The 5,307-nt window shown below is 30.7% G+C and overlaps 1 protein-coding gene across 1 annotated transcript; it reads right to left on the bottom strand.

Annotated features, from left to right (window-relative positions):
* Positions 1-276: 276 nt before the first annotated feature.
* Positions 277-1,945, bottom strand: LOC133804438 (TOM1-like protein 6). Its single transcript, XM_062242602.1, has 5 exons — positions 1,838-1,945; positions 1,143-1,306; positions 980-1,061; positions 766-856; positions 277-435 (listed from the first exon to the last, which is right to left on the bottom strand). The coding sequence occupies exons 1-4, from the start codon at positions 1,943-1,945 to the stop codon at positions 797-799; spliced, it is 414 nt and encodes a 137-aa protein (XP_062098586.1). The 3' UTR covers positions 277-435; positions 766-796.
* Positions 1,946-5,307: the final 3,362 nt, after the last annotated feature.

Genomic DNA, 5,307 nt, shown 5'->3' with positions numbered 1-5,307 from the left:
TGCATACAGGGTGGCATGCTTTACTAGACTATATGCAATAGAGACAAGAAATCTAGGACCCAGATAAGCAAAGAAGTTTTTCCAGCTCGTCCTCTACATTAACCAATATGTATATCAGAATGACCAGCATAAACTACCATTAAACAATCAAAACTCCATACTACAATTTCTTTATTAATGGAACTCAGTGTTTCATCTAATCTTTACATTGCTGGATTTAAGAGACTTATTATATTATTTTTATTTTCTTTTGGAAACGACTGCTTGTCATATATTTCTCTAGTTATGTATAAAAAAAAATTATTGTGTGTGTGTCTCAACCCCTTCAAAACCATCCCGGGCATAACAAAACAAGAAACAGACCTGCCACTCAAGATGACCCAAAACTGCTTTCAAGAGGCCTTTTCTAAGATGCAAAATGTCTCGGGAATCCCCCTGCATCAACATGAAGGAAGTTGATTTAACACATTATACATACAGCCTCTGTTGCTTGTATCAAGCTTTATATGACCTGTAACTACATTATTAGAATGTAATGGTATTGATGTCTTAATTACCAAGCTCATCTAAAATCGGTAACCAGGGTGGTTATTTATATATTTAGTTTCCCTTAATATATTTTACAATGTTCACATCACACAACTCATAAACTATTAGACTCCTAAATTAAGGAAGGGGAGAATTGTTGCATTTTCTTTATAAAAAGTAATAACAATTACAAAAAAGGAAACTTGATATTGCCAAATCAATCAGTTTATGATTTACCATAGCCACTTTCCTTTTTTGAGCTCTTCTCTTAAACGTGCATCAGCCTGAACAGAATGGAAAGCTCAACTATCACTTCATCTTTTACAGCCTGAACAGAATGGCAAAAGAACCACATTAAGTTTCAGGGATAAGTAGCTCATAGAGATTAAAAAAAGGGGACAAGTAGCTCATATCATAGATCATAGAGATGAAAAAAATTCATTGCTCATACCACAGAATCACCAGGATTTACTGCCTGTAGCATGTCACTTAGGAGTTCCAGAACATTCTGCATAGCCTCCATGCTTGACAAGCTTTATGAAAAAAAAAAAATCAGAAGACAAAAAATTTTCAAAACCTAATATCTAGATCATGAACTGCATTAAAATTGTCACCTCAAACTCTCAATTTCTGTAGCGATAGTTTCATCAAGCCTTCCTGAAGCATTTCTAGGCATTCCATATCCAAGTTGAGGACGACCCATGGTCTGATGTGAAGCAGGGGGTATAAAAATAGGGACGGCGTCTAATGAACGCTTGGGAAATTCTACTCCAGAACGCTGTCATTCATTCAATTCACTGTTATTAGATGACAATTCATCTGATTTGAGAGAGAGAGAGAGAGAGCTATTTCACAAATTTTAATATAATAGGATGTTAACAAATTTATATCAGTAATGAAACAGTGGGATACTAAGAACAACGATCATTATCATTTCTAACTAGTAATTCCCTAACACAGTCAGCAAAAGTATACAAATAGCTATGACTAGCTCTTCAAGTAATTTCCTTTTTTAAAAAAACAAATAAATTTAAGAGTCAGGATATTGAAATGGCAGCTACAACATGTTTAACCACTTGATACTGTGTTCCAGAAAGAAAAAAAAACATAGGATCCATTAGCCCTATAAAGGCTGTGATGAATTTTTATTTGAAAAGGTGATTGATGCAAATCAAACCTCATAATACCAAATTTCTATATCAAACCTAAAAAGGTGAGAACAATTGAAAAGGAAAAAATCACTCTTCTAGATTTAACGCCACAGGGAGGAAGAGCACATAGCATCTAAAAGATGAAGCTAAATGCATACCCTTAATTCATCATATGCCCAATAATATTGAGAATGCTTTCCTCCAGGCCCACCAAAAGCTTCTTGCCAAGAGTCAAGCAAGACCAAGATTTTCTCCCTCACTTTCATATCCGCTTGAATGTTACAATCCACGTGTTTCAAAAGTTACAATCCATACAAATTCTTAATCAGAGAAAATAATTTAGATGCATAGAGAACTAGAAGAGAACACAATTCCACCAATAAAAGTTTGGAAAACAGTTACTAAACAAAAAGACGGGGAAATAAACGCCTATCCAACTTTGTTTGGCAAAAATAATATCCTTAATAATTTGACAACTTAAATATGTGGAGAATGAGAATTGCTGATGAACTATACAAAACCAGTATAATAAGGATGTACACTGTAACTGTATATATAAATATATATATATATATGGGAGTGAGACTGCTAGCAACACTCTTCTTTCTAATCTCTCTCTCTCTCATTTCTTAGCATGTAGAAAAAAAAAGTTAGTATCCTAATATTATATTATAATTTTTTGTAATAAGATTCCACATGAACATAGAGTAATGCGAACAATGCTCTTTTTCTCACTATCTTCTACAATTTACACTCCTCTCATTACCTGACAAGAGCAATAAAAAGTTAATGTCTTAATATTAATTTTCATCTTATGGTAATAAGATTTCACATGTCAAGCAATAAGAAGGAATTTTCATCTTATGGTAACATTGTCTAGTCGTTTGAGGCATTTTCTCAAACATCTAATGTGCATTAAATCTGAGAAACAGAGAATGATAAAATAAATAAATTCCTAGTACTCATAAAGTCAACCTAAAATACTTATTAAATAAAAGCCTAAATACACGGATATAGTTGCATCAAAATTGGTATGATAAATGAAAGATCTACTATTACTTGTTCCTCAAAACTGTTTATTTTTACTGAAGTGTTTTGGCCACTAGCAATTTTAGTCTCTCGTTTACCTTAATCACAACATTGCAACCAGAAGAAACAACACCATATGCAATACAAAATATCAACAAAGAAAAAATACAACAACTCAGGCTAGCCTCCCCGTCCCAACCAAGAGCGTTGCTGCTGCATTTAAGATGTGATCCAATGTTTTTTGCATGAATTATGTTCTCAAAAAAACTTAAGGCACTAGTGCTTTGTCATAAGAATTAAGGAGATACTTACAAATGCATCTGCAATTGAACTTTTCTCCCTTGACATGCATACTCTATAAATTCCTCTTGAAGACACAAATGTACAATTCCTCTTGTATCAACTAAACTCCATAAAGCATTCTAATACTTACCAAACATAATACTTTTTTTTTAAATCTATTAGATTTTAGTGTTGTTATTAACACAATAACAAGTTAACTAAATCTTTGTTAAGACAAATATTAACATAACAAACCAACAAAATTATGGTTTGAAGGGCACCATCAAACCATTTTTTGAACCGAAAGATGCACATTTACACAATCCACCAGTTTGATGCAACTTATTTTACAATAACCACTGTCAAACATACTTAATAAATTAAACATGTTTACAATTAAAGTGTAAATAAAAGCTGCTCAAACGAATGGTTTCTCTTCAATAATTTTAATTGCTAGTGCAGGATCCTTGGGTTAAAGTTTCTGAACAACAAGCCTAAAATGAATAAACTGCTTAAGTTGCACAAGACAAAACATGAATGAAGAAACCTAACCTCAACAGAGCATTGTCTATCAAAGATAGTTAGAGCACATGTTTAGACTCTTCATAAGAAATATCATCAAAGAATTTCATTAAGTAACAAGGCACCAATATATTTACAAGCAGCATCCAATTCTATAGGCCCTCCACTAAATCTTATGACAACCATAAGCAATATTGAACCAACACAGGTAACTTATTAACTTCTTTTTCTAATATTGATTTTTTTCTTTATTTACATATAAGTTATCTATACTAATAAATATTAATAATAATATTGCAGAACCAAACATATTGGATTATAGCATCAATTAAAATCACAAATCAAACACATCGACTCTGGTATGTGATTTGTAATAACTGTAAAAGATTCACTGGTACTGATTCAAATGAATCATTCAAATGCAACCAATGCAAACAAAAAGATGCCAACGCTGAACCCAGGTTGATCCTCTTTCTTTTAACTTCTTCCAATTTTTAATTATTTTTACAATTTATATACTATATCAATATAAAATATTAATCTTAATAATCTTGTACATATTTTCCATATTTATAGAACTCGAGTCATTGTCAAACTTCACGATCCAACAGGAGATTTAGAGGCCATGGTGTTTGGTAAAAATGCTGAATTTATCTTGTGTTCTTCTCCAAGCAAACTCATGAAATATACTGAGCAGGTATTATAATAATTATAAAATAGAATTTTCAAATTTATTTATATATATTACTTTATTGAGAGGTTTTGCCAATATATTTATTATTCCAACATGCAGGAAACAGTTGACCATTTGCATCGAGTCAATCTATCATCAAACAATGATAAAAAGTTCGCCATCTATTTAAAAACCATAAAATCTACTCTTGGTAATAGTAATGGTAATGGGGATAACATAAAATATATTGTGTCTACCATCTTATTGCCAGTATCAACAAAAGAAAGCAAAATGGATCAAGATAATTTTTATGAGCATAATGGGTTTTTTGATGCTTCCACTGCATCCCTTGATGATTTTTTAGATGCTTCATCCAGTGAAGTTGACACTACTACTTAATTTATGATCATGATATATATATATATATATATGATTTTTTTTACTATTACTATACTAATCATATTTTAATCCTATAGGAATACTTGTAAATGACTACTAATCCCTTCTTATGTGATCCTTGCATGTTTAATAATATAAGAAATGTTTTATATTTTTCTATTTCATTCTTCCTATGTACAGTAAATTATTTAATTTTTTTTACATGCAATACATTTATATTTAATAATTGAAATGTATATTTTACGTTAAACACACCTACATATATTTATATAAGTGTGGTGGAAGCACATAGTATGTGCTGCAATTATAATTTAGTTTATATAGATTAAAAAAAATACAATAAAGAAAATGTGATTGATAAATTTAAATACTAAAATAGTTGTATACTCTAACGATCGTCTTTATTTTGCGACAATCTTATTTAGTCTATTCTGCATATTAGAATTTTTATGCATCTAGATAAATTATTTTACAAAGTACTAAAATATAAAATATATTAACTTACATGGTGAGAAGATTTGGACTTTTCCTCTGAGGCAAGGTACCACTTAGGCTATTATTTCCAAGAAATCTTATCAAAGAAACATAATTACACTACACCAAATACCCCATTCCATAACACATGAATATAACTTTATTAAAAAAGCGTTATACTATCTAGTGTAAAAATAAAAGCGGTAAATAATAAATAGTTAAAAAAAAAGGCGGGTTAGGAAATTGTTA

The sequence above is a fragment of the Humulus lupulus genome, chromosome X (genome assembly GCF_963169125.1).
Source record: "Humulus lupulus chromosome X, drHumLupu1.1, whole genome shotgun sequence".
Lineage (NCBI taxonomy): Eukaryota > Viridiplantae > Streptophyta > Magnoliopsida > Rosales > Cannabaceae > Humulus > Humulus lupulus.
This window is presented reverse-complemented; position numbering and strand designations above follow the sequence as displayed.